The following is a 26728-nucleotide window of genomic DNA, read 5'->3' on the forward strand; positions in this document are numbered from 1 at the left end:
CAACATAGTGAGACTCCCATCTCTACAAAAAATTTAAAAGTTAGCTGGGTGTGGTGGCGCACATGTAGTCCCAGCTACTCAGGAGGCTAAGATGGGAGGGTCATTTGAGCCGCAGAGTTTGATGCTGAAGTGAGCTATGATTACACCACTCCACTCCTGCCTGGGAGACCGAGTGAGACTCTGTCTCAAAAAAAGAAAAAAAAAGAAAAAAATAATTGGTAGCCAATTTTATCTTTGGAAAGCTAACTGTGAATAATTACAACATTAAGTAACCCTTGTATATGTATTTTTCTTTCAAATGCTTGCAGAGGATTCAGATGCCTCCCTGTTACTACCACCTACTCATCTTTGCCACTTGTTACATAGATACACTCAGTACTCTTAACGGATGAGAAAATAGATTTAGAGGTTAAGTTAGTTGCTCAAGACCACACATCTAAGAGGTGGTAGAAACAACACTTGAAGTCAGATCTTCTAATAGTACTAAAATACTGAGATAAACACCACAATAACCAAAAACTAAGCTATGAATGGGTAAGTGGATAAGAAGGTTGGAATAGGGACTTTAAAACGTGGTTATAATCCAGATTCCAGGAAGCTAGAACATATGAGAGTGTGAAATTTCCGAAGATTGGATCTGCTATTTCGTTTCTGGTTTTCTGGAGATGGAGTTTCGCTCTTGTCACCCAGACTGAGTGCAGTGGCGCTATCTCGGCTCACTGCAACCTCTGCCTCCCAGGTTTAAGTGATTCTCCTGCCTCAGCCCTCAAGTAGCTGGGATTACTGGTGCGCACCACTATGTCCAGCTAATTTTTTTTGTATTTTTAGTAGAGACAGGGTTTCACCATGTTGGCCAGGCTGGCCTTGAACTCCTGACCTAAGGTGATCCGCTTGCCTCGGCCTCCCAAAGTGCTGGGATTACAGGCGTGAGCCACTGCACCTGGCCTGGATCTGCTATTTCATTCAGACCTCACAGGGTGACAGGCACACACTTTCAATTAATACAACAAATACGTGCTGAACAGTGTCATGCATGCAAGACACTGCATGCAAGACACTGTGCTTGGCATTACAAGCAACATAAAGATGTCCAATGAAATATTTATCCGTAAAGAATTTACAATCTAGTGAGGAACACAAATGAAGAAGCTAAACTGGCCAGGCGAAGCGGCTCGTGCCTGTAATTTCAGTACATTGGGAAGCCGAGGTGGGAGAATCGCTTGAGCCTGGTAGTTTGAGACTAGCCTGGGCAATATAATGAGACCTTGTATCTACAAAAAAGTTTTAAAATATGTACATATTTTAAAAATCAGTTAAATTACTACCACAGAGCATCTCTTCACTCCTTTACTTATCTATTTATTCAACAAATGCTTAGGAATTTCTCTTTGCCTTCAAGATAGCCATGAGTAAGATAGGTAATCAAATGGTACTAGAAAGTATACCCTATGTGGAAGATACGTCCTTCTACAGAGAAAAGGCACTTTGAAGATGGAATGAGTCAGGAAGAAATAACTTTTTTTTTTTTTTTTTTGAGACAGGGTCTCATTCTGCCTGTTGCCCAGGCTGGCGTGCAATGGCATGATCACGGCTCACTGCAGCCTCAACCTCCTGGGCTCAAGCAATCCTTCCACCTCAGCCTTCTGAGTATCTGGGACTACAGGTGTACATCACTATTCTCGGCTATATTTTTTTTATCTTATTGTAGAGATAAGATCTCACTATGTTGCCCAGGCTGGTCTCGAACTCTTGACCTCAAGAAATCCCTCCACCTCAACCTCCCAAAGTGCTGGGATTGGATTGCAGGCATAAGCCACCACACCCAGCTTTCCCCAACAGTAGGCTTTCTAAGCAAAGCTAAGTGTTTATATTTTACTTACCAGACTGTAGTATAGTGCTTACTGCACACCTACTCATTTCAAATTTGTATGTAGAACCAATACCTGATTCATTTTGAGTGCTGGTTTTATAATAAAAGAATGGCAAAAAGCATAATAATCAGAAGTTCCTACAAATCACCTATGCATGTAACATTTAATATATGAAGTTCTCCCATATAGCAGAAGGACTTGCTATTTTTTGGGGGGGGGGGTTAATGAGGGCCATATTAATATAATGCATTAAATGCATATTTTTGGGTTATATACTACATTTTCATTTTCTTTCTTTAACAAGTCAGTTCATTGACATCTATTAGAAGAATACAGCATATTTGTAGGGTGTGGTATCACCAAGGATAATGTTGCAAGAATGTTTCTCTGATTTTTATTCTTGGCTTTATTTTATTTATTTATCTATTCATTTTTAGACAGGATCTCACTCTATCGTCCAGGTTGGAGTGCAGTGGCACCATCTCAGCTCACTGCAATCTCCACCTCCTGGGTTCAAGTGATTGTTGTGCCTCAGCCTCCCAAGTAACTGGAACTACAGGCATGAGCCACCAAGTCCAGCTAATTTTTGTATTTTTAAAAAAGACAGGGATTCACCATGTTGGCCAGGCTAGTCTTGAACTCCTGACCTCAAGTGATCCACCCATGTAGGCTTCCCAAAGTGCTGAGATTATATCATAAGCCACTGCTCCCAGCCAGTAACCTCGAACTTCTGAGTTTAAGTGATCTTCCTGCCTCAACCTCCTTAGTAGCTAGGACTCCAGGTGCATGCCACCACACCCAGTTAACTTTTTTTGTAGAAAGGAAGTCTCACTACATTGCCTATGCTTTTTAAATTATTTTGATTATTTAAATGTAGCTGTCCTGAAACGCATCTTTTTTCCTTCTCTGTTTACACAGATTTATGTTAACCATCATTTTCCTCTGTCTCAATTGTATGGAGGTCACAGCCAGTTTTCTTTTCCTCTTTGGGTTTTCGTTTTTTTCTTTTTTTTTTTGTGCTTCTGATTATATGGTTGAAAATTTAGTTTTTTAATTCCAGCTATTTCCATAGGATGTTTGAACATTTGCAATTTATTCTCAATCCATTCTTTTATCTTCCATAATTTCAGAAACTCACACAATCCTTGGACATAATAGGTACTTCATAAATATCTTTTTGTTAGCTTCAACTCTCTTCCTGTTTTCAGGGAACAATTAAACCTTAACATTTTCTTCATTTATAAAACATGAAGTGAGAAAAAAAAAATAGAATACAGAAATAGAAACCATTACCGATACAGCACCAGCATAATTTGGAGGAAAGCCGTTTTTGTATAAAACTGAAATTGAGTGTACTGTGCAATTTCTTTTATAAGAGGACTCAGCCAACAAGCAGTAACATCAGAGAGTGGTAATAAGACCCCAGTTTGGATGTTAATCATCTTGCCTTTCATTTGACACTTTCAATTTAATTAAGCAATGTACAGCACTCTAATAATGAGACTTTCATTCAGTCTTTGTCTTTGTGTTTTAAATAGATTTTTAAACAACTGCCCTTAAGAGCATAAAATTATTTTAAAAGCCTGGTGGATTTTTTGCGTTTGTTTATTTATCTAATGGAAGAAATGCAAAGTTATGGAAGAATGTGATTGGAATGTCAGGCAGGGAAGGGCAAATGTCATTTGATCATTTGTTCATTCAACAAACTTGTGCTGAGTGCTGCACACCATAGAAATAGAGAGTTTCAAGTCACAGTAACAGGACTTCAGTGAACAAAGAGCTCTGAATCTGTGACATGGCCAGAAAGGACTTCTTGGATGCTCCAAGATCATCATTTCACAGATAAGCGCCTTCAAGTTCACATGAATTCAGTGTCTTGCTCAAGGTAGTTACAAAGTTAGAACTGGAATCCAATTCTCTTAATTCAGTTTATTATTCATTTCTGTAGAAAACGCTTTTTATATCTTAGATTTTCTTCTTTGTTCAGTAAATTGTGAGGAAATCCAAATCACTTGTAAACTGACTACTTCACCTCAGAATAACAGAAAAACAGTATTATATTTGCTGCTTAGTAACCCTTTCTGCTCCACACTTAACTTATTCTTACCCATAGAAACCTGTTTAATTCATAGTATACCTAGGTTATTATGGAGTTTAAGAGCCATATGGTGTTATTTTAGATGTGGGGGACTTAGGGGAGTGGAGAAAGGGAGAAAGGAAGAAAGGAAAATGTCTTTGAGGAACAATACTGTAGAGAGCTCCAAGTGAGGCTGTAGGATGGCATTTCCACTCTGTCTTATTTTATGATGACACCTTCTCCCACTGCCCATGCCTGGGTCTGCCCAGCTGTCACACCTCCAGGGCCCCGGTCATTTCATGCTCCATTTAGCCTTCCCTGCCCTTCATCCAGGTCACATAGAGCTTGAAAATAAAATTTCAAAATCTTAAAAGCCACTGGTAAGACTGCATTTTAATTTTTAGTACATTTTTTTGTGGGTTCGGTTTTTGTTGGTTGGTTGGTTTGTTTTTTGAGACGGAATCTGGCTCTGTCACCCAGGCTGGAGTGCAGTGGCGTGATCTCAGCTTGCCACAACTTCCACCTCCCAGGTTCAAGCAATTCTTCTGCCTTTGCCTCCTGAGTAGCTGGGATTAAAGGCACCCGCAACCACACTAGCTAATTTTCGTAGTTTTAGTAGAGATGCCCGCCTTGGCCTCCCAAAGTGCTGGGGTTACAGGCATGAGCCACTGCACCTCGCCCTGGGTTTTTCAGTTTTTGTTTTTGTTTCAGTGTTTTTTTTGAGACAGAGTCTCTTCCCAGGCTGGAGTGCAGTGGCACAATCACAGTTTACTGCAGCCTCAACCCCCTGGGCTCAAGCAGTCCTCCCACCTCAGCCTCCTGAGTAGCTGGGATTACAGGCATGCACCACCATGCTTGGCTAATTTGTATTTTTTGTAGTGATGGGGTTTTACCATGTTGCCCAGGCTAGTCTAGAACACCTGAGCTCAAACTATCTGCCCACCTCAGCCTTCCAAAGTGCTAGGATTATTAAGTGTGAGCCACCATGCACAGCTGAGCCTGCATTTTTAAAGCTTTCCTGTGTTACCTGGGTTTGGAGACCCCTGGAATAAGCACTGTCGCCAGAGGGGGCCTCAATCTGTGGGGTCCATCTAATCTGTGGACAGTGCTTATTCTTCTAACCTAGGATGCTTTTCCCCTGGGCCCAATTCATTTAGAAGATAGCAAATCTGATCAGATCATGCTAACATTTAGAATCCTTCAGCTTACCCTCCCTGTGAGTTAAGAATGACATTTCAGTATCCAAACATTCAAGTCATTTGATGTCTGACCCACTTAGCTTTTTGGCTTTCTGGCTTGCCACACATACCCCAAGGTTGGCCCTCTCCATAAGCATGCTTTGAAACATGCTTTCCTCTCTCTCCAAAACGCTGCATCTCACCTATCCCCATCACAGCCCTGTCCTACTTGTCCCCAGAGATGAACTCATGCTCTCTTTAACACTGTCTTCAGTGTCTTCAGTTGATTTCCTAGATGGGCTTTCCTGTAAGGCTCTGAGTTCCTAAAGACAGAATGCCTCTTATTTGTCATTCCCTGTGCCTTGAAAAATACCTAGCATAGAGCCAATCAGCAAACATTTCTTCAGCATTGCCTATATGTTGGGAGTTGTGCTAAGCTCTGGGTATGTAATAGTGAGTCTCTTTCCTTGTAAACTTCAACTCATAGTGAACGCAGACACAAAATAGGGTGGGAATAGGCTAGGAAGAGGGAACACACAGAAGAAACTATAAATGTCCCACTACTGAATATATGAGAGAAAATAATATCTCAGTCCTTGTGAAACTCACATTCTAATAAGGGAAATAGACAAGCAAAGCAATGAATGTGTGCTCCCATTTAAACAAATGAACACCCAAATGGATGAAAGAATGAGTAAGAAGCCAGACAACGGCTTTCCCAAGTTTGTGACTCAGAGCAGGAGTTTCTAGGTGGACAAGTCTGGTCAAGGGAATCAAAGACTCAGGAGACCAATCTTTAAGAGAACTGCAAAGTAAATGATATAATGGAGGTCTGGATGCATTCCAGGCACAACAGAAGATAAGCATCTAGACCCTAGGAGACTTGGTCTCCCAGGCCAAGATATTTAGATTTTACCATTTAGATGAGCTTTTTTCAATTTGTGTGGCACCCATTAGTGGGTCATGAAATCAGTTCAATAGATTGCAATCAGCATTTTGAAAGAATAGAATAGGATATGTCAGTGCATTTCATGTAAAAAGGACAGCTTTTAGTGGGGAACCAATTGTTTCCGTCATATGGGCTTTCTTATAGTACATCAATCTTGATGAAACAGGTTTGAAAGCCACTGCTGCTACAGATGGGGAACCAAACTGAAGTTTAAAGCTGGGTAGCAACAAGACAGCTTTTGCATTTGGAAAGATGCTGTGGTGTCAGCGAGATTAAGATTAAAAAGGCAGGCTGGACACAGTGGATCACACCAGTAATCCCAACACTTTGGGAGACCAAGGTGGGCAGATCACTTGAGACCAGGAGTATAAGACCAGAGTGGGCAACATAGTGACACTCCACCTCTACAATCAACTGATCAATCAATAACAAATTACTTTATTTTTTGTTTGTTTTTTTTTTTTTTTAGAGATGGGGTGAGCCAATGTGCCCAGCCATAGATTATTTTATTTTTTTAAAAAAGATGGCCAGGCACAGTGGCTCACACCTGTAATACCAGCACTTTGGGAGGCCAAGGTGGGTGGACACCTTGAACCCTGAACCTGAGTTCAAGACTAACTTGGCCAACATGGTGAAACCTCGTCTCTACTAAAATACAAAAATTAGCAGGGCATGGTGGTGCGGGCCTGTAATCCCAGCTACTTGGAGGCTGAGGTGAAAGATTCACTTGAACCAGGGAGGCAGAGGCTGCAGTGAGCCAAGATTGCACCACTACACTCCAGCCTGGGTGACAGAGCGAGTCGCCATCTCAAAAGAAAAGAAAAGAAAAGACTAAAAGGGCAACACCATTTAAGGAATGGCTTTAGGAATCGAGAAGATACAAGTTGAGTATCCCTTATCCAAAATGCTTGGAACCAGAAGTATTTCAGATTTGTAATTTTTTTCAGATTTTGAAACACTTGCATTATAATTACTGGTTGAGCATCTTTAATCTGAAAATCCAAAAAGCTCCAGTGAGTATTTTCTTTGACCATCTTGTCCACACTCAAAGAGCTTCAGATGTTGAAGCATTTCAGATTTTGGATTTTCAGATTTAGGATGCTCAACCTGTACTTGGATGGAGAAAAGGATATAGTCTTGAGAACTAAATGTAGATTTGATGATTGGTTCCTCCTTTCCATTTCCAAAGCTACTATTCTTGTTTGGCCCTTACCATTTCTTTTCTAATCCATTCCTGACTCTCATCTAGCTCCTTTGGTCTGGAATCCATCCTTAAATCCATCCTTCATACTGCATTGGTCTTGAATCCACCTTAAATCCATCCTTCATATTGCATTGAAAAACACATTTGAGGCTGGGTGTGGTGGCTCATGCCTGTAATCCTAGCACTTTGGGAGGCTGAGGCAGGTGGATCACCTGGGGTCAGGAGTTCAAGATCAAGATAACATGGTGAAACCCCGTCTCTATTAAAAATACAAAAAATTAGCCAGGCATGGTGGCGGGCACCTGTAATCCCAGCTACTTGGGAGGCTGAGGCAGGAGAATCTCTTGAACCCGGGAGGCAGAGGTTATAGTGAGCAGAGATCACACCACTGCACTCCAGTCTGGGTGACAGAGTGAGGCTCTGTCTCAAAAAAAATTTAAAAAAAAGAAAAAGAAAAACACATTTGACCATCCCACTCTCTTGCTTAAAATACTTTAGTGAGCTGGGTGCAGGGGCTCATGCTTGTAACCCCAGTTCTTAATAAGGCTAAGGCAGGAGAATCACTGGAGCCCAGGAGGTCAAGACCAGCCTGGGAAACATAGCGAGACCCCATCCCTAAATAGTGAGTAAATAAATAAATAAAAATAAATACTTCAGTGACCCCTCACTGCCCCATGACCTAAACTTTCTATCCAGCTTTAGTTCTTGCCTCTCCTTTTTGGAGCTTGTTTTCTACTCATCTCAACAGAGTCTTGCCTCTGTATTTTGGCTTCTGCCATCCCCTCAATTAGAAATATCTTTATCATTTTTCTTCCTGGCTTCCTTTAACTCAGCTTTTAAGATTCAATTTAACCATCACTTCCACCAGAAAGCCTTCCCTGATTTTTCCTGACTGGACCAAGTACCCTCCATCTTTTCTCCAACGACCCTTTGTATAAAACTCTTCCCATGGAATGAAGCCATAACTGCAATAGCAAATACTTACGAAGGATTCACCTGATGTCAAGCACTGGGTTTACCTGCATCATCTATTTAGTCCTCACAAAACTCTAGTGAAGTAGCCATAATTATTATCTCCATTTTACAAGGGCAGAAACTGAGCTCTGGGGAGCTCATGCTATGATAAACCACAATCTCATGTATCAGCCCTTCTGAAATGCAAGCATCCTCTCTCAATGGTCAACATTAAATTTCTTTGTGTCCCAACCACATAATGCCAGGCAAATAATTGTTGAACCTTTGTGAAAGCTTCTACATGCTGCGGGGTATATGCAAATGAAGTAAGCACAGAGAAATGTCTATTGGATTTGGCAAAGAGGTTTATTGGCATCTTTGCACAAACTTCATTTTATGAAATGAGACTTTTATTATTATGTTATTTGCTTTAGTCCTTGCAAATATTAAGCAATCCATAAATACTATTGAATGAATAAATTGCAATGGGTTGAGGAGAAAATGTGAGATGAGGAAATGGAGATTATTTTTTCATGAAGCTCAGCTAAGACAGAAGAGTTGGGTGGCGGTGAAAGGTGGCTGCGGGAAAAAGGAAGAGTTTGTGGGTGTAAAGAGGATGTTTTGCTTGCAGTCTGTTCCCTAGCTTTTAGAGATATTGCAAGAACAAGGTGTTTAATATGCTGAGAGACAGTAGCCTAGAGAGAGAGACAGTTAAAAAAAAGAACAAAAAACAAAAACAACCACAATACTGGAATGAGGCCAGGCGCAGTGGCTCACACCTGTAATCCCAGCACTCTGGGAGGCCAAGGCGGGCAGATAACCTGAGGTCAGAAGTTTGAGACCAGCCTGGTCAACATGGTGAAACCCTATCTCTATTAAAAATATTTAAAAAAAAAAAAAAATTAGCTGGGGAGGGTGGTGCATGCTTGTGATCCCAGCTACTCAGGAGGCTGAGGCAGGAGAATTCCTTGAACCTAGGAAGCGGAGGTTGCAGTGAGCTGAGATCACGCTACTGAACTCCAGCCTGGTCAACAGAGCAAGAGTCCGTCTCTAGGAAAAAAAAAAAAAAAAAAAAAGGCTGGGTGAGGTGGCTCATGCCTATAATCCCAGCACTTTGGGAGGTCGAGGTAGGCAGATTGCCTGAGGTCAGGAGTTCGAGACCAGCCTGGCCAACATGGTGAAATCCTGTCTCTACTAAAAATACAAAACGTAGCTGGGCGTGGTGGTGTGTGCCTATAGTCCCAGCTACTCGGGAGGCTGAGGCAGGAGAATTGCTTGAACCTGGGAGGTGGAGGTTGCCAAGATCACACCACTGCACTCCAGGCTGGGCAACAAAGCAACACTCCGTCTCAAAAAACCAAACAAACAAAAAAAACACTGGGATAAGAACTTATGTGAATACAAAGAAGGAAACAACAGATACTGGGGTCTACTGGAGGGTGAAGAGTGGGAGGAGGGAGAAGAGCACAAAAGATAAATATTGGGTACTAGGCTTAATTCCTGGGTGATGAAATAATCTGTACGACAAATCCCTGTGTCATGAGCTTACCTGTGTAACAAACTTTCACGTGTACCCTCAAACCTAAAACAAACAAACAAAAAAAACCACGCTGGAAAAGGGGATTTCTTGGAGGAAAGAGAGGAGGAAGTTTCCAAAGCTCAGTGGATTCGCTCTGGACAGGATGGCCAGGTTCTTCCCCACTAATTAGACCAGCATTTCTATTTTCTCTGAGTCTTAATTTCCAAAAGCAAATAACATACACTGTCCTGTAGAGCTAGTACCTAAAATAATTTTCCTACTTTTTTTTTTAAATAACTTTTTATGTCTAAAAAAAAAATGTATATATCGAGGAAAGACTAATTCAAACAAAATGGATGGGTCCCACATTTTTTTTTTTTTTTTTTTTTTTTGAGACAGAGTTTCACTCTGCAGACTGGAGTCTAGTGGTGCAATCTCGTCTTACTGCAACCTCCGCCACCTAGATTCAAGTGATTCTCCTGCCTCAGCCTCCCAAGTAGCTGGAATTACAGGCATGTGCCACCGCGCCTGGCTAATTTTTGTATTTTTAGTAGAGATGGGGTTTCACTATATCTTGGCCAGGCTGGTCTCGAACTCCTGACCTTAGGTGATCTGCCTGCCTTGGCCTCCCAAAGCACTGGGACGACAGGCATGAGCCACCGCACATGGCCGAGTCCCACAATTTAAAGAAATGAGAAAAACTTCACCTCTATTTCCAGAGAAAAACTTATGTTGATGAATTCCTGCACTCTATCTATTTAACACTTGACAGTGTAGGGTGAGGTGGGGAGGGACAGGGTGGGGTGGATTCCTCAATGGGGAGGATGAGGAAGGAGACTTTACACTTACTGAGCTAGAAGAACAGGCAAATACTGTCCTCTGAAGAGACAGAGCTGGGGTGCTGCCAGCTGTGAGAGGCAACATTAAATAGTGTACACGGACGCATCGCCTCTCTGTTTTCCCTCTTCCCCGGAGTCCTCCCCACCACTCCATCCTCCAGACAGGCCTGGAGACTGAGAATCTAGAAAAGGATGCAACTAGGTCAAGGTCAAAGGAAAGGACTGGGATATCCCAAGGACAACAGCATAGAAAGTCAGGGAATTCCAAAAGCCACTCCATCTTCTCAGGGTGCCTGCTCCGGGATAGGTCTTGCAGTGTTAAAGATAAATATTTAAATAGAAAATGCATATTACCTTGATAGAGGATGTTAGCAAAACTTGTTGAGATCTGTAAGTAAATAGAAAAAGCAATCAAGACATTCTTATTTTTATTACTTAGTTTATTTGTAAGACCATACACTAGCGTCTGGGAATTTTTTTTTTCCTAAGACCTAAGAAGCTATTCTCACACTTACGATCCAGTTGGAAAGATGACCTAGGCTTAATATCAAGACCAGTTAGCATAAAAGTCCTGTTGTTTTATACAAGCAATAAACACTACAAACACTAGAGAAAAGACAGGAATAGGCATGGTGCGGTGGTTCACGCCTGTAATCCCAACACTTTGGGAGGCCGAGGCAGGCAGATCACCTGAGGTCGGGAGTTCAAGATCAGTCTGACCAACATGGAGAAACCCTGTCTCTACTAAAAATACAAAGCTAGTCAGATGTGGTGGCACATGTCTGTAATCCCAGCTACTCGGGAGGCTGAGGCAGGAGAATCACTTGAACCCAGGAGGCGGAAGTTGCAGTGAGCTGAGATCGCACCATTGCACTCCAGCCTGGGAAACAAGAGTGAAACTGTCTCAAAAAAAACCCAAAACAAAACAGAAAAGACAGCTACATGATGACGACATATAGCCGGGGTGAAGAAATCTGATCAATATTACTGAATATTACAGCACTGTTATATTTTAGGAGACATGCTATGAAGCAGCTTCAGGCTCCAGTGTCAGTGTAAGATGAATTTGCTTCCAGGAGCCTTCTCCTAAATTACACTCATGCCGTAACTAACCTGCTAGCACGCAGCCTCTGGAAGAGGCCTAGGCATGCAGATCTCTCGCTTTCTCTCTCTTTTTTTTTTTTCCGAGACAGAGTCTCACCCAGGCTGGAGTGCAGTGGCACGATCTTGGCTCACTGCCACCTCCAGCTCCCAGGTTCCCATTATTCTTCTGCCTCAGCCTCCCTACTAGCTGGGATTACAGGTGCACACCACCACGGTGGCTAATTTTTGTGTTTTCAGTAGAGATGGGGTTTCACCGTATGGGCCAGCCTGGTCCTCAAATGATTCACCTAACTCGGCCTCCCAATGTGTTGGGATTATAGGCGTGAACCACCTCGCCTGGCCTCCCTTTTTATAATCTATTGGATTATCCAAGTAATTTCACTAGAAAACTGGGCTGACTCTATCGAAATTGAAAGTTATTAAGGCATCAAGTAAGCAAAGTCTGTTCTCTATAATTTTTTTTAAAAAAAGTCTCTTTGGAAATTACAGAAGTTACGTCCAACTTCAAGTTCTCTTGGCATTTTAAGAGTCAGCTCTTCCCCCTGAAAGGACAGGGGCCAATGAGAGCAGGTGTTGCCATCTGAGTTCACACCTAAGTACCTAAACACTCTTTAATTTTCCTGTGTCGGTTGATATCATTATCAGCTAAACTATTTTAAATTAATAGTAATATCTGTTTGCTCTTAGATAATAGGAAAAAAACCACAAGTGGAAAATCCCTAGAAGCCAGCCAATCTCTTTAATCACATCTGGCAATTTTCTAGAGTGAGGGATTATTGCTTTTGGATGGCTTTTTTTTTTTTTTTTCCAAATAAAAACATTAATAAAACCAAGGTGGACTAGATTTAGCAAAGAATTTGGTTGAATATTTTGTTTACCCACTGTTCACTCAGAGTTTCTGTCTAGTTAAATGAAGGGCCTTACTGATTCACACCGGTATCTGGAGAGCTGGTTGCTTCTAAAAGTCTGGTGTGGTGTGGAGAGCAGTCTCCTGTAAACCCCGAGTGAGGAAAATTTTTTTTTTTGAAACGGAGTCTTGCTCTGTCGCCCAGTCCGGAGTGCAGTGACGGGATCTCAACTCACTGCAAGCTCTGCCTCCCGGGTTCACGTCATTCTCCGGCCTCAGCCTCCAGAGTAGCTGGGACTACAGGCGCCCGCCACCTCGCCTGGCTAGTTTTTTGTATTTTTAGTAGAGACGGGTTTCACCGTGTTAGCCAGGATGGTCTTGATCTGCTGACCTCGTGATCCTCCCACCTCGGCCTCCCAAAGTGCTGGGATTACAGGCGTGAGCCACTGCGCCCGGCCTGGGAATTTTTGATTTATTCAGGATAAGGAGGATGTCTCACCCCGTCTATGTTTGTTTACAATGCTCTTCACAAACAGTTGTGTGTAGCTCTGAATAAAACTGGGGACCAGGTGGCCCAGGAGGCCCAGGAGCCCCGGCTGCCGCTCGCATCCGGGCATTCATGTTTCTCGCACACACAGCTGCACAGCTCTCCTCCAGCCATTGTTTCTGGTCTCTGAGGGGCTCCCAAAGCCACTCAAAGTCAGCTACTCCCTCCAGCAAAGCAGTCCGCCGCCTGAGGAAACACAATGGGCCAGTTGTAGCTTGAATTCCCCGAGGGGCCATGGGAGAGTTTCTCTACTCAGCAGTTTTGAAAGGCACCTTGCCTAACTCCTGTGCACTCGTCCAGCCTCTCTCGAGAGAGCAAGCAAACATCCTAACCTCTGTCCTTGACTGGGCCTGTAAAAATCACCTCTGAGGCTGCAAAGCTGGTGAAAAGTGTCAAGGAGTCAAAAAGAAAGTACACATTGAAGCCAGTATAAGGACTAAGCCAATGGAGATAAAACATTTCAAGACAAAGCATGCAATAAAATTCAGCAACAGTCCTGTAAGAAATGTGTTGGTGGATTCATTTTTGTAAGTAACACTTTTTCTTTGATGCTTCTGGAGAAAGGGAATATTTCTCCATATCCCTTGCTACATTCTCTGTGGACAGAGAGGGAGTATCCGATAGTATCCTGGCTCATACTGTTTAAAATTGATCCCTCCGCTGGCAATGATCCTGATCATTCATATGCTTTATTTTCCTTCTTACTTATTATACTTTACTTATTTTATTAAATAAATAATATGTCCCTTTAATAATTTTGTTCTCGCCAGGTGTAGTGGGATTACATGTCTGTAATCCCAGAGCTTTGGGAGGCCAAGGCAGCAAGATCACTTGAGGCCAGGAGTTCAAGGGCAGCCTGGGCAACATAATGAGACACCATCTCTCCAAAAAAAAAATTAGTCAAACGTGGTGGCGCGCATCTGTAGCCCCAGCTACTTGGGAGGCTGAGACGAGAGGATAGCTTGAGCCTAGGAGCTCTTGGCTGAAGTGAGCTATGATCATGCCACAGCCCTCTAATCTAGGCAATAGAGTGAGACTGTATCTCTATAAAAAAACCAACCAAGCAAACAAAAAAAGTCACTATGAACATATTCAGACTGTAACATATTAAAAAAAGAAAAAATAAAAATAAAAAACAAAAAGAAGTAAAAATAACATGAAAAAAGAATATTAAAAAAATTTATTATGTTGGCCATAACTCAAACTCTAGAGCGCAGGTGTTTGGGGGTTCAGGAGAGATACATATTTCAAGATACAAAGATTCTTAATCAGCCCAGGCATACAACTTATAAATATATTTGAATAGATTTATCATCTGTTTAAATCCTGTTCACAGTAACCCCAAAGTTAAATCTACTTGGCAACAGAGACATTGAAAGTAAGCCAGAGTAAAAAGACTGATTTTAAACTACGGATGTTGGAAACAAAGCAGGAACAGTTACCAGATTTCAAGCCCAAAACTATCTGAATAAGAATAATAAAAAACATTATCCATCTCTAACAAAACTGAATACTTTTTAGATTGATCAAAAACACATTTAGTACTTTTATAATCAAAGTTTTGCAGTAGCGTATATGGGCCGGATTCAGTGGCTCATGCCTGTAATCCCAACACTTTGGGAGGCGGAAGGATTGCTTGAACCCAGGAGTTTGATACCAGCCTGCGCAACTTAGTGAGACCTCATCTCTACAAAAAAAAAAAAAAAAAAAAAAAAAAAAAGCTAGTGTGATGGCGCGAGCCTGTGGTCTCAGCTACTCCTGAGGCTGAGGTGAGAGGATTGCTTGAGCCCAGCTGTTTGAGGCTGCAGTGGGCCATGATTAGGCCACTGCATTCTAGCCTGGGTGACAGAGGAAGATCCTATCTCAACAACAATAATAGTGAATATGTATTTGCTTAGCAATGGATTAGATTGTAAACTATGAGATTAGTATTTTCCCTTATAAGGGTAACTAGCAATTCACCTTAGAAATGTGTGAACTAAATTTCTGTCACCATAATCATAATAATAGGGGTCAAAGTAAAATAATCACTATCTGTTGGGCACCTAACATGTGCCAGGCAAAATACTTGAACTTCGTAAAACGTGGTAGCATTTTCACAGCTTGGGAGGAAATATTATTACCTGAATCTTACAAATGAGGAGACAGGCCAGGCACGGTGACTTATACTCGTGATCCCAACACTTTAAGAGGCAAAAGGATCTTTTTCTTAAAAAAAAAAAAAAAGTGATTTTTTTCATAGAGATAAAGTCTCGCTGTATTGCCCAGGCTGGTCTCAAACTCCTGGGCTAAAGCAATCCTCCTGCCTCGGCCTCCCAAAGTGCTATTTAGACATAAACCATCTCGCCTGGCCAGGATAATTATTTTTGTTTGTTTTTGGGGTTTGAGGTTTTTTGTTGTTTTTGTTTTTGTTTTTTTGGTGACAGTCTCACTCTGTCGCCCAGGCTGGAGTGCAGCAGGGCGATCTCAGCTCACTGCAACCTCCACTTCCCAGGTTCAAGCGATTCTGCCAAGCAGCTGAGATTATAGGTGTGCACCACCAGGCCTGGCTAATTTTTGTGTTTTTAGTAGAGATTGGGTTTCACCATGTTGGCCCGGCTGGTCCAGGAGGATCTTTTAACACCAAGACCAGCCTGGGCTAACATAGTGAAACTCCCCTATCTCTAAAAAGAAAAAATTCTAACCCCACTGGAAGCAGGAAGAAAAAGAAAAGAAAAAAAAAAATGTGGAGACAGACTCAGCAAGATGAAATGACCAGCCATGTAATGCATACTCTAGGAAAGAGACTGAACAGCACTGACCAATTCTAATTGTGTTGAGTTTGAAAGATAAGAGAGGTTGTGAGACTGAGTTCTCCTTTCAGTCTCACTGAATTTCCCACCAAATCCCCATTAAGCATCAAAGGGAGTCAAATGTATTTGGTTTTTTCTTTCCTTTTGCATATTGCAGGTACGAAGATGGATCAAGAGCCCAATGGTCAGTGTGGACAAGCATCAGAGTCCCAGACTGAAGTACGCTGGCTCCTCGATGGTGCACATCCCTCCAGAGGAGCCAGACTTTGAGCCTCCCTTGTGTCAAGCATGCCTGGGTGAACATGCTTTCCAAAGAGGGGTTCTCCCTCAGGAGAAGGAGTCGTGTTCATGGGAAACCCAATCTGGGTGTGAAGTAAGTTCATGTTCGCTCTGGATCTATTCTCCTGGAAAAATTCTGGGCCTTTGTTTTTCTTGTATTTCTGCCATAGTATACCCCACAACTAATTTTTAATGCACATTTGTAAAGCTTCTGAGGAGGACCTAGAATTGTGGTCTTTGTTAGCTCATGACATTATTTTTTTAAATAGGCTTTATATTTTAGAGCAGTTTTAGGTTCACAGCAACACTGAGCAGAAGGTACAGAGATCACCCATATACCCTTGTCCCCATGCACGTATAACCTACTTTACCATCAACATTCCCTAGCAGAATGACACATTTGTTATAACTGAGGAACCTACCTTGACATATCATTATCACCCAAGTCCTTAATTCATGTTAGAGTTCACTCTTGTTGTTATACATTCTATGAGTTTGGACTAATGTATAATAACATGCATCCACCATTACAGCATCATACAGTTAAGTTTCACTGCCCAAAAACTCCTCTGCCCTCCACTATTCATTCCCTCCTTACCCTGAACTCTAGCAACCACTGTTCTTTTTACTGTCTCCATAGATGTGCCTTTTCCAGAATGTCATTTAGCTGAATCATGCAGTGTGTTGTATTAATTTTTTATGCTGGTCCAAGACCGATACAGCAATGTGTTGGTAAACTGGCAATTCCTCAGAAGTGGTTTGATCACACAGAAGATCAAGTCTTAGATGATACAATGATTGTAATAGTCATCTACAGGTTTGTAGCTTCCACTGAAATATTTAGTTCAACATGATTTGATCCATTTACAGAGCACTATATATAATTTTCATTATTTTTCTCAAGCTCATATATACTCGTATTTTTACTAAGATTTATTTTTCCCTGCTACTCCAAGAGTTGTTTTTAAAATATTTTGGTAATCCAAGAAAACTAGATAACTGATTCATCTTGCAGTTTTGCAGTTTCACAGTTTCTAAGATTTTAAAAATTTAAGATTAAATTTTTAACTTATAACTTAATTAGGCCCATATTTATTTTGATTTTTAAAACCATTATATAAAATGCTTATATTATTTTTACCATCATACTGACACAAAAATACAGCATTTAGAAGATAGAACATGTTATTGCAAAGTACAGTTAATTGTAAGTGATCTTCCAAGTCAGTGCATCATAAAATGATAAATGTTAATAACTGCTCACCCTTTTTTTTTTTTTTTTAGCAAGGTAAGCATTTTCTAGAAATAAAAGAATCATTTTAGCTGTTAAAAGAAAAGATTGAAGACATTGAATCTGAGTTCCTTTTCACTCTGGGTTATCATGCAATGTCTCTGAATCTGTTTCATATTTATTTGTTTACTTTTTTTTTTTGAGCTTCACTCTTGTTGCCCAAGCTGGAGTGCAATGGCACAATCTCGGAGCACTGCAACCTCCGCTCCCTGATTTCAAGTAATTCTCCTGCCTCAGCCTCCCGAGTAGCTGGAATTACAGGCACCCAACACCACGCCTGGCTAATTTTTGTATTTTTAGTAGAAACAGGGTTTCTCCATGTTGGTCAGGCTGGTCTCAAACTCCCGACCTCAGGTGATCCACCTGCCTTGGCTTCCGAAAGTGCTGGGATTACAGGCTTGAGCCACTGTGCTGGCCCCTTTTTTTTTTTTTTTTTTTTTTGTACAGAGTCATGCTCTGTAACCCTGACTTGAGTGCAGTAGTGCAATCATAACTCACTGTTACCTCAAACTCTTAGTTTCAAGTGATCCTCCCACCCCAACCCTGCCGCCCTCCCTCCCACCCCAAGTAAATGAGACCTCAGGCACACGCCAACAAACCTGGTTAATTTAAAAAAAAAAAATTGTAGAAACAAGGTCTTGTTATACTGACCAGGCTGGTCTTGAACTCCTGGCCTCAAGTGATCCTCCCAAAATGCTGGGATTATAGGTATCAGCCCCCATGCCCAGCCTGTCTACTTTCTAGAGTTATTGGAAAAATCAAATGAGACAGATATGAAATGTTTCATAGTCTATAGAATGCCATGCAAATATAAATCATTATTGCTCATGTTTGCTGATTTACATATTAGCTAAGCCTGTGAGTCTGTAACACTATATTAGACTTCCATAACTGGGTTAGCACTTTGCTGATCCATGAACATTAGTCATGGTCCTTTTGCTTTTTAGCCTGATGCTGGTTCGACTCTAGGTTTGTCATGAAAAACAATAAAGATGCTAAATGCAAGAGCATCTATTTATCGCTCCTGATGCAAGGGTTAAAGTCAACTTTTTATCTAAAGGGCCAGATAATAAATATTTTAGCCTTTGCTTAAAATACAGTATCTAACTTCTATTTAGCTCTGCCCTTGTAAGGAAAGCAGCCACAGATAATTCATAAATGAATGGACACAGCTCTCCTAGGCTGGAGTGCAGTGGCAAGATCTCAGCTCGCTGCAACCTCCACCTCCCAGGTTCAAGCGACTCTCCTGCCTCAGCCTCTCAGCCTCCTGAGTAGCTGGGATTACAGGCATCTGACACCACACCCGACTAATTTTGTTTTGTTTTGTTTTGTTTTGTTTTGTTTTTAGTAGAGATGGGGTTTCACCATGTTGGCCAGGCTGGTCTTGAATTCCGGACCTCAAGTGATCTGCCTGCCTCAGCCTCCCAAAATGCTGGTATTACAGGCCTGAGCCACTGCATCCAGCCTGAGTTTGCCAATTTCTTAAGACTCTAAAGAACTATTTATGACTTAGAAGCAGAGAGAGGGTTCTACATATCCTATACAGAGCAAACCTGCCTAGTGCTAAATGTTTACTTGAGGGACTACTCTATGTCCCATCTGGTAGGAGCTGGGTTTAGATCAATGCACAGTGAAATTCCACACAAAAGGAAACAATAAACAAAGAGCTGGAAGGAATTTAAAGCAACATTGTGATTTCACCTTTTCCTTTATCTCAGATAGCAGGTAAATCATTCTCCACTTTGCAATCAATTACTTGGTTCTTAGACTTCGCTGGTTTTTTCCTAAGGTTATCACAAATCAAAATGACACATACTTTATTTTACTATTATTTTTTTGAGACAAGGTTTTGCTCTGCTGCCCAGGCTGGAGTGCGGTGGCGCGATCACGGCTCACTGCAGCCTCGACCTCCAGGACTTAAGCAGTGCTCCCACCTCAGCCTCCCAAGTAGTTGGGACTACACGCCCTGTGCACCACCATGCCCAACTTATTTTATTTTATTTTATTTTATTTTATTTTATTGAGATGGATTGGTATCAAACTCCTGGGCTCAAGGAATCTGCCCCTCCTTGGGTGTTGGGATTACAGGTCTAAGCCTTTTTATTTATTTTATTTTATTTTATTTTATTTTATTTCATTTTATTTTTGAGATGGAGTCTCGCCCTGTCACCCAGGCTGGAAAGTGCAGCGATCTTGGCGATCTTGGCTCACTAGAACCTCTGCCTCCCAGGTTCAAGTGATTATCCTGCCTCAGCCTCCCAAATAACTGGGATTACAGGCACCCACCATCAAGTTTGGCTAATTTTTGTATTTTTAGTAGAGACAGAGTTTCACCATGTTGGCAAGGCTATTCTTGAACTCCTGACCTCAGATGATCCGCCTACCTTGGCCTCCCAAAATGCTAGGATTACAGGTGTGAGCCACCATGCCAGGCAGGTTTTTTTTTCTTTTAATCGTTAAAATATGCATCAGCAAGACACAGTGGCTCATGCCTGTAATCCCAGGGAAGCCAAGGGGGTCGGATGGCTTGAACCGAGGAGTTCCAGACCAACTTGTGTCTATAAATAAATAAAATAAAATTGGCTGGGCATGGTGGTGGACGCCTGTGTTCCTAGATACTTGGGAGGCTGAGGTAGGAGCATTGCTTGAGCCCAGGAAGGAGGAGGGTGCAGTGAACCAAGATAGTACCACAGCACTCCAACGTGGGTAACAGAGCCAGACCCTGTCTCAACAGAAAAACCAAAAATCTATATTTTGTGTTTTCATAGGGATTAAACAATGAAATGATGAAGTAAATCATTGAAAAGGCAACTCTGTCCTTTTAGAAAGTCCTTTTAGAAAGAAAAGAAACTCTGTCCTTTTAGAAGTTGCATGGTGAGAAGATGGAGAGGCTGTGAGATGCAGAAGCCAGTAGCAAAGACCTCAGGTTGTTCTCTGGACGTCTCCTGATGTAGATTATTTTAGTCAAATCATTAATTCATTTCTCCGCTCAGTGTTCTCTCCTATAAAAATTGAGGTAATATGTGCCCGCCATCAGGGTTTCTTTCCAGTAGTTTTTTAGTAGTTGGTTGATGAGATTGTTTTTTAAAAAATCTTTTGTAAACGTAAATGTATGTGCCTGTGCTGGAGTCAGGTGACCCATATTCTTGTGCCAGCTCTGCCACAGGTCAATGGCTGAATTCAGGCAAGCCGCAAAACCTCTCAGACATCATAGGATAGGGCTCAGCTAGTTAACCCTGGAGCCCTTTTCCGTCTGAGATCCTGTGGTTGGCATTTAATGACCTATGAAGTGAAAATAAACAAGAGAAAAAGGGGGGTAAAGGGAAGAGTACAATCAAATCAAACTCTGTGTTCTATGTGTAAAGATAAAATACAGAAAACAAGGTGAGAATGTTTTAAATAAAATAAGACAAATAAAGTGCAAGTCTTTTATGAATTAATTGTGGGGTTTTTGTTGTTGTGTTTTGTTTTGTTTGTTGGTTTTTTTTTTTTTTTTTTTGAGATGAAGTTTCGCTGTTGTTGCCCAGGTGGAATGCGATGGTGCGATCTCGGCTCACCGCAACCTCTGCCTCTTGGGTTCAAGTGATTCGCCTGCCTCAGCCTCCCAAATAGCTGGCATTACAGGCATGTGCCACCATGCCTGGACCGGGTTTCTCCATGTTGGTCAGGCTGGTCTCGAACTCCCGACCTCAGGTGATCCACCTGCCTTGGCCTTCGAAAGTGCTGGGATTACAGGCGTGAGCCATTGCGCCTGGCCAAGTCTACAGCACCCAGTATTCCCAGGCGGTCTCCCATCCAAGTACCAGCCAGGTCCGAGCCTGCTTAGCTTCCGAGATCAGGCACGTTCAGGGTGGTATGGCCGTAGACATGGGACATGAGTTGTTTTGTTGTTGTTGTTGTTGTTGTTGCTGTTTTCAACTTTAAAACTAGCACATTATAAATGCTGTGTTTAATGGTCACAAATTGCTAAGAGTTACATTGCACTTAGTTTGTGCCAGGCCTTGCCAATAGCCCAGTTAGTGGCCGTTAAACATGTTTTGCCCATGGAAGAAACAAGGGTATTCATACTGCCAATGAATCTCCCAGAAGAACAGCAATATTGTGATGTCCCGAGGGGTGTTGTCTGAAATGGACTGCTTATAAATTAAACAGATCTTCCTGGGAATGAGATGGGAAAGATGATAACTTAGAGCTGTGTGAGCTGTTACTAAATAATGTATGCTAGGGGAACACAAGTTGTAGTATTCAGCCTGAAACCAACTTGTAGGCCACAAAGAGATGGAGACCAAAAGTAGGTTTTCGAGAGCTGCATGCTGACTAAACGTATTCACAGACTCTATTCTGTATTGTATCTCTCACAGCACCTTTAATATTTAGATCAACCAAGCTGGAAGGAAAGGAAAGGAATGTTTTAAGTGGAGTCAGAGAAGGAAATCTGGTGTTAAGGAAAACATAAGATCGTATCAAGATGGCAGCCTGACCATGTAATTTCATCTCTACTTTCTGCCTTAAATGACACACACACACACACACACACACACACACACACTTTAGCTTATAATTGTGCTAGAAGACAAAGTTTGCCATTGTGTAAATAATGGATAATTAAGTATCTCTGAAAAAGAGAAGGCGGGTAGGATGATCAGGTTGATGTGGAAACCATAGTCCAAAATGATCATAGCAAGAGCTAGGGACATTGCAAACTATGTTTGTAAAAGGATTTGGCAATTTGGAAAATAATGATGTTCCAGGTAAAGTCTAATACAAGGAAAGTAGTTTTAGCAATATAAATATCAGACAAAATACAAAAAAAAAAAAAATTGAAAAGGACCAAAGAGGAATATTTCATGTTGATGAAAAGTATCTACCAAGAATATAAAACATTCACAAATCTTTATGCCCTTAACATAACATGGAAATATTTAAAGAAATAACTAACAGAAATAGAAAGAAAAATGGGCAAATTCATGTCAGAGAGGGACATTTTTCTCATACTTCCTAGTAATAGCCAACTCAAGAAGACTGAAGGCAGGGCACGATGGCTCATGCCTGTAATCCCAGCACTTTTGGAGGTCGAGGAGGGCGGATCACCTGAGGTCAGGAGTTCAAGACCAACCTGGCCAACATGGTAAAACTCTGTCTCTACTAGAAATACAAAAATTAGCTGGGCATGGTGGCGGGCACCTGTAATCCCAGCTACTTGGAAGACTGAGGCAGGAGAATCGCTTGAACCCAGGAGGTAAAGGTTGTAGTGACCCGAGATCATGCCATTGTACTCCAGCCTAGACGACAACAGCATGGCTCACTGCAACTTGAACTCCTGGCTTGAAGTGATCCACCCACCTCAGCCTCCCAAAGTGCTGGGATTACAGGCATGAACCACTGAGCCTGGCTGGGAATCTCTTACCTTTTAATTTAGCAAATCCATGTCTCCACATCTACCCCAGATAAATACTTGCTAATGTAATAACTGAGATAGGTAGAATAATATCCATTGCAATGTTGGAAATGGTGAAAAAATGGAAACATCAGGAGATAACAAAATTATAAACTTGTAGAGAGTTATTAATTATGACATATCCATACCATAGAACACTATGCAGTGATTAAAAAAGTGAGATGTGTGTATATTGACATATCCCAAGGTATATCACTCTAGAAAAGCAAGTTGAACGTGTGTATACCATTATCACATTTTTTTAACTTTGTATTTCTTTCTTCTTGTCTGTATATATGTATGTTTATCTATGAGTGTGAGTATATATGTGTGGATAAATGTAAATTAGAAGACCTGGAAGTATATTTATCAGATGACAATGGTGATTACCACCTTCCAGGGATTAGAATTGGCCAGTGATTAGGTGGAGGAGATGAGTCAAGGAGAACATTAGTTTGTTTATGTTGTTTAAATGTTTCAATACCATATTAATCTATTACTTGTGGGTTTGGGGAAAACACCACACCCACCAGGAGCCTCACTTGTAGAAAGTGAATAGGTACAACTCCACCCAATTGATAGGAAGCCAGGCAGCATCACAAACAGGATTTTGCACCATGAGACCATTCCACTGCTACAAATAAAGGCACTTGGAGGAAAATGGAAAACACACAATATTTATGCTCCCACAGCACTTTGGTTGTACTTCTGCCTGTCAGTCAGTTTGCTCTGCCCTGTGTGATATGTGTGTGCATGTCCATGTAGTCTCTAAGTTCCGTGCAGTTGTGAATCTAATGTGTTCATTTTCTTATCTCCTCCCAGGACCTTGCATACATGTGCTAAAGTTAGTGTGCTTTTTCCTTTTTGCCTTTATTAGCTAAAATTGACACTTTGTTAATGCAATTTTTTGGTTTTTTAACATGAAAAGGAGAGACTAGGACAGAAAACTCTGCAGCCCATGCTGGCTGTAAATCACGCACATTCCAGAGGCGCTGCATGCCAGGGACTGATTCTCATTAAGTTTGCCCTCTCATATGGGATACATTTGGCTGAGCAAGGATTTCCTCAGAGTCTGCTGTCTGTCTTTCAATTGAAGGCAGCTTGAAAGGTGCTTAGTCAGCGACCAAATGCTGAAGCCAAGGCACTGTGTGCTGTTTTAAAGGCCTAGTGAAGCCAGAGTCCTCTGGAAGGACCCATGGGACTTGAAGTTATTAGCCACGTTACCACAAACAGAAGAATTAACACTGAGTTGTTGACATGATTAAATAAAAGGTTACTGCCTCTTTTTTACAAAGACAATAATAAATAATAGAGGGCACTGTAGAAATTACAAAGAAAATAATAGAGGGCACTGTAGAAATTTTTTTTTAATTTTTTTGAGACAAGGTTTTGCTCTGTTGCCCAGACTGAGTGCAGTGGCACAATCAGGGCTTAATGCAGCCTTGATTTCCTGGGCTCAAGCAATCCTCAGCCCTCCAAGTAGCCGGGACTACAGGTTTTCACCACCATGCCCAGCTAATTTTTTTTTGTCTTTCTTAAATTTTAGTACAGACAAGGTCTCACTGTCGCCCAGTCTGGTTTCGAACTCCTGAGCTCAAGCGATGCTCTGCTTTAGCCTAGAAAGCACTTTTAATTAAGCTGACTTCATACAATTCTGGGATGGATTCTGACCCATGTCGCTTGTTCAGCATTTCAAATGTCTTACTCCATCTGTTAGGCTCAAGAAGGTATATCGTTACCTTTATAGTTCTTCTCAAAATTGTTGAGCTGTCCCTTTGAAGCCCAGAAGGCTTGGAAGTAAAATGATCAGCTAGGAATAGTTTCCATACTGACATACTTTTATATTGTCTTGAGTTTTTCTGATCTTTCTTAAAAAGATGCTATAAAAAATATACTTAAATCAGCCAGATGGCTTTATAGATTTCTGGTTTCTTTTAATTTATATCAAAAAATTGTATATAGGCTTATGGGGATTAAAATAACAGTACTTCAAAATGCTCTTTTCTCTCAGTTTTCTGCTCTTGGCATGATGTATTGTGGTCTCTGGAGAGAGGTGTCTGGTGATTCCTAAAGTTATCACACACAATAGTCTTTATTTTTCACTAAATTTTCAACCATGTTATCCTTGAGAAAGCACATAAAACAAATGACCGGACTAAGTAAACTTAGATGAATTATTTTTATGTGGATTTAAATTCCCTTTCAATCATGTCTGTGGCAACTTTTTTTTTTTGAAGTGGAGTCTCACTCTTGCCCAGGCTGGAGAGCAGTGGCGCAATCAATTTTTTTTTTTTTTTTAATCTGAGTCTTGGTTGTTAAATTTACAAAAATGAATCAGATTTGTTTCTTGTGCTAACAGAGAGAGAATATCTACGTTAGCTGGAAGCTAAAATCAGCATACTCTTTCTCCCAAAAAGATCCTGATCAAGCCCTTGTTCCCAAGAGAAGAATTTCATGTGAAAGAGTTCGAATATAACTGGCTTACTGTCTGTGCAACGTACACATTGTGTGAGCAGCCAGAGAGCCTGATAACCAGGAAGCTAAATCCTTCTCCTCCAGGAGTACTTCCGTGTTTCCAATCCTATTTCCTGGGGCTCCTAGAGCCAGGAAGTCACCTCCATTCGAGTCAGTGCTGCCCTTCTCTTCCAGGGATGAGATCAGGAATCTAAAGATTTATATCTCAGGATTTAGAGTGCAGAAAGAGATAGCATGGACTCCCTTTCTCTTCTCTAAGCATCAACCAAACAATAGCTTTACCTACCATGAAGTACATACTTCTGCTGTATTTAGAAATATAATTTAGCTGGGCATGGTGGCTCATGCCTGTAATCACAACACTTTGGGAGACTAAGGTGGGAGGATCGCTTGAGCCCAGAAGTTCAAGACCAGCCTGGGTCACATAGAAAGACTCCCATCGCTACAGAAAATTTTAAAAATTAGCCAGGCGTGGTGGCACCCACCTGTAGTTCCAGCTACTCAGGAGACTGAGATGGGAGGATTGCTTGAGCCTGGGAGATTGAGGATGCAGTGAACAATGATTGTACCACTCCATTCCAGCCTGGGTGACAGAGTGAGACCTCATCTCTAAATAAATAAATTTTAAACAGAGAGACATAATTCAAGTCACAAAAATTAAGTTTCAGGGTCAGGACTTGTGGGTAAAGCAAGTTTCTGGCTGCACTCATAGGTCACTTGATTTTTATTTAATAAGCTCTCCAGTGAATTACAGCCCACCAGTGTGCCACATTCCCAGTGATGAGTCTGGAAGGGAATAAGGGACTCTATCCAGGCTATTTAGGACATAAAATATTCTAGGAAAACTACTCCCTGTCCTCTCCTGGAAATCTCTAGCCAGCAGTTACACTTACCCTTGGGGTTGAGCATATTTTGTTGGCTTTTGTTGTATGTAACTAAATCTTTCCTGCTTCTAATTAAATTTATTCCTTTAGTAAAATCCTTCCCAGAAACCATATGGCTATTTTCCACTAAAATAATATCCTGCTTTAGTAGTTTTGAGACTTTTAAAATTTTAAAAGAAGACTTTATACAAACTACTAAAAATCTATAAGCAGGAACAAAATTTAAGGGATAAGCAAGGTTTAACTGCATGCCAATTCATTTTTTTGCAATTATTTCTTTTTCCTCAAAGTTTATCATTATACATATATTTTTCTTGGGTTGTTAATTGAAATGATAGAATTTAATTTACCAAGTAACATCCCTGTAGTGAAAACTACTCTATAAGGAACAAATTAAACAAAAACATGAAGAATCTGAGGGCTGAATACAATGGCTCACACCTGTAATCCCAGAACTTTGGTAGACTAAGGCAGGACGATT

General features: G+C 41.2%; 1 protein-coding gene and 1 pseudogene across 1 annotated transcript in view; one reads left to right on the forward strand and one right to left on the reverse strand.

Moving 5' to 3' along the window:
• Nucleotides 1-26728, forward strand: part of SGK1 (serum/glucocorticoid regulated kinase 1) — a 150223-nt gene that overhangs the window by 40907 nt on the left and 82588 nt on the right. Inside the window, exon 3 of the mRNA XM_021937835.2 lies at nucleotides 16039-16254. Within this exon, the coding sequence (XP_021793527.1) occupies nucleotides 16039-16254 (216 nt within the window). The remainder of the gene's footprint in view (nucleotides 1-16038; nucleotides 16255-26728) is intronic.
• On the reverse strand, nucleotides 21210-21318 carry LOC116275567 (annotated as a pseudogene).

The sequence above is a fragment of the Papio anubis genome, chromosome 6 (genome assembly GCF_008728515.1).
Source record: "Papio anubis isolate 15944 chromosome 6, Panubis1.0, whole genome shotgun sequence".
Classification (NCBI taxonomy): domain Eukaryota; kingdom Metazoa; phylum Chordata; class Mammalia; order Primates; family Cercopithecidae; genus Papio; species Papio anubis.